General features: G+C 38.8%; 1 protein-coding gene across 1 annotated transcript in view; it reads left to right on the forward strand.

Annotated features, from left to right (window-relative positions):
* Nucleotides 1-15: 15 nt before the first annotated feature.
* The window catches only part of CDNF (cerebral dopamine neurotrophic factor), a 20,376-nt gene continuing 16,981 nt past the window's right edge, over nucleotides 16-3,410 (forward strand). Inside the window, exon 1 of the mRNA XM_023530317.1 lies at nucleotides 16-88. Within this exon, the coding sequence (XP_023386085.1) occupies nucleotides 73-88 (16 nt within the window). The 5' untranslated portion in view covers nucleotides 16-72. The remainder of the gene's footprint in view (nucleotides 89-3,410) is intronic.

The raw sequence follows: 3,410 nt of genomic DNA on the forward strand, positions 1-3,410 counted from the left end.
AGAAAAACGATTCCTTTTCTGTTCACAGACTCTTAGGTGGAACTGCAATCAGAACACGTGCCTTCTGGCTCTATGGCAGACTTATCAGGTACTCGCAAAATCAGCCTCATAACACCTCCTCCAGAGGGCTGTTAACATCAAAGAACATAATTAGCTGTGCTAGCTCCAACCTCCTGTGCTACTGTAGCACTTACCTCCATGTTTCATTCATTGAAATAATTCGAATGTATATCCTCACACTTCTGAGAGCTAGCGAATCTGCCTTTACTTAACAGGAAACTGGGTTCATAGTATATGTTGAATGAATGGATGAGTGTAGTCTGTAGTATAACTAAACAAAGTCTTAAGAATCGAAGTCCAGTTTTCTACCAGCCCTGCAATATTTTAAATTTTCTCTAGAAATTAAAAAGATCTACATGTTATTTTTTTAAACTTTACATTTATTTGTTTAGCTAAATTATAATTTTGTTTAAAGATCACTTACAATTATGTCCTAAAAACATTTCAGAAGAGCCAGAGCATCTGGATTAATTAAGGTTATGCCATCTTTCCTGAATTTATTACAGCATGTTGTGATTATTAACTTGAATGTCTGACTAACCTGGGTGTATATTTCCTTTGTTAGATAAAAAGCTGTAGAATCGCAGAGAAGGAAATACTAGTTTAAGAACAGGAAAGACTAGAGTCTAGATCTGGCTTTATTACTGCTCATGAGCCTTTATTATTTGTCACTTAATTTCCCTCAAGGTATAAGATTAAAATGCTATATTGCACATACTTTAGGGCAAAGGTCAAAAACTGATAGTCCATGAGCCATCTGAGACCTACTGAAATATTAAGTTCACAAAGTATTTTGAAAAACATTTAAATAAATCTGCTACGTTTTAAAATCGGAAGACTTCGTATTTAAAAATTCAGATCTCTGCCTTTTCTTGAAATACCAGGTCACCTGTCAAGACCAGCCATATGTCTTTGTAGTGGGAATTGGTTGTGGCTGTTCCTTTTAGAAAGGACCTGTGTTCTCCGGGTTTTTGTTTCTGTTTTTCCTACACTCGGATTTCTTTACCCATTCATTTTACTTGCCTGGCCCCTGTGAATATTTAAGTTTCTGAGCCCTGCTCTAGGTCATTTGAGGCTTCCTGGAAAAAAATAAATAAATAAACATTTCCGGATCTGTTTAAAAGGACTGTTATTGTAGGATTACTTAAAAACAAAAACAAAAACTTTTTACTTTGAAATAATTATAGGTTTGCTTATGGGACAATTTTTAAACAACAACAACAAAAAACACATCATAAATAAAAGGAGTATGGTTATTCGGTTATAGGAATAAATACATGCCAGGAACTTTAAATTACTAATTTGTTAGGAGATTTTTGGTGAGATTATTCTCTTCATGTAAAGCCCAGGAATAAATTTCCATTCTTATCTTGACCTCTCGGTGGCATGGGAACCACTGACTTCTTTCTCTTTAAGAAACTTCTTTCTCATAATGGTGTTGATACTGCTTTTTTCTTGCCTTTGCTTCCTGTCTCTGCCCACTTGTTCATGGCATCTTTCTGGTTCTCTAGCCATGGCTTCAATATTGGAATTTTTCAAAGTTCTGTCCTCTGCCCCCTCTTTTCTCAGTCTATACACACTCCTGTGCAATCAGAATCGACCTGTCTATAGTCTGATTAATTCCAAACGTTTATATCTAAACTACCTCCTTTCTAGAGTCTCAGACCTGCATCCAATTGACTATTGAACATTTTCATCTAGATACTTATACCTCAAACTCAGCAGAGTCACAAACCAAAGTCATCATCCCCTCCCTTCTTGGTCCCCCAAACCTATTATGTGTATGGTGTCAGTGACTACCGGGTCAACTAGACCAGACTTCTGTTTCTCCCTGATCCCCTACCCCCCATCTGTCACTGTGTCCGTTGACTCTACCTTCTGGGCGACTCTCTTCTCTCTCCTTCCCCAGCTCCACTGCCTTGTTGCAAACCTCCACCATTTTTACCATCCTTACCACCACGACAGCATTTTCCCGCCCCCTTTCTTCCTCCTCTCCCGTCCCCTGGCATTGTTATCATGTTACTCCCTTAGTTAATATCTTTCAATGGTCTCCCACTTTCCCCTAGGTAGATGCCCCGCCCCCTTTGTTTTCCCAGAGTATCTCCTGCACTTCTCATAGTGGTTAGTAATTGCTTTGGTCTCCTCCATGAGAGTACTCCTTGAAAGTCAAGACTTTCTCTCACCACATCTCCAGTGGCTACCACCGTGTGAAGCATACGGTAGGCACTAAATTTTGTTGAATAAATGTATGCATATATGTTGCAATAAAAGTATTAGTAAGTCAAAAGTATGTTTAAAAAGACAGGTTAGAATTCCCAGCTCTCGTCATCTAGGTAATAATTGGCAGAGCAACAGTGGAGGTCTAGAAATCATGAAAGTGTATTGTGGGAATAGCGTAAGAGCTAGAGACATTGGAACACTGGGTTTCTTTGGTAGGAAGATTAGAGTCACTGGGAGACTTTAGTGATAGTTTCCGCTGACTTGTAGATTTGATCATCATGGCAGGGGTCTCCTTTGTATACTTAATATATTTGCTAATTAAACTTAGCAAACTCATATTGACAATGTCTCCTTTTTCACATTCTGTCAGTAGCATTTAACAGCTAATCGGTCAGTCCCTCCTTTTAACACTTTATTTTACTTGTCTTCTGGGAATACACTCACTCTTCATTCTCACCCTACCTCACTGTCTGTTCCTTTCAGTCTTTTTCTGGTTCCTTCTCATATTCCCAATTTCTAAACAATGGAGTTGCACAAGAGTGAGACCTGGGACCATGTACGTCTCTTCTCTATCTCTCCTTATCCTCTGGTCTCATCTCTTACCATTTAATTATTGATGACTTATATATTTATGTATGTAGACCTCACCCCTGAACTCCAGATTTATGTGTCCAGCTGCTTCTCACTGTTTCCAGTTGGTTGTTGTGTTAGGTTTCTCCAGAGAAAAAAGAACCATTAGGAGAGATAAATTAAAAAAAAAAAAAAAAAAGAAGAAGAAGATAGATAGATAGATGGATAGATAGGAATCAGCTCACCTTTGTGGAGGCTGAAAAGTCCAAAAATTGCAGTGGGGGCTGGCAGGTTGGAGCTCCAGGAGAGCTGACGGTGCTGGTGAGGTCTGCAGCTAGTCTTCTGGAGAGTTCCCTAGTGCTTGGGGAGGCCAGCTGTTGTTCTATTTGAGACTTCAATTGATGGAACGAGGCTTATCCCCATTATGGAGGGCAATTTGCTTCACTCAAAATTCACTAAATGTTAATCTTATTCAAAAACATCCTGTAAGTGGACACATAAAATTAATCATCACAGATGTTTAGATGTATCTCAAACTTCACATGGCTGGACTGAATTCC

Source organism: Pteropus vampyrus, unplaced genomic scaffold (genome assembly GCF_000151845.1).
Source record: "Pteropus vampyrus isolate Shadow unplaced genomic scaffold, Pvam_2.0 Scaffold49, whole genome shotgun sequence".
NCBI lineage: Eukaryota > Metazoa > Chordata > Mammalia > Chiroptera > Pteropodidae > Pteropus > Pteropus vampyrus.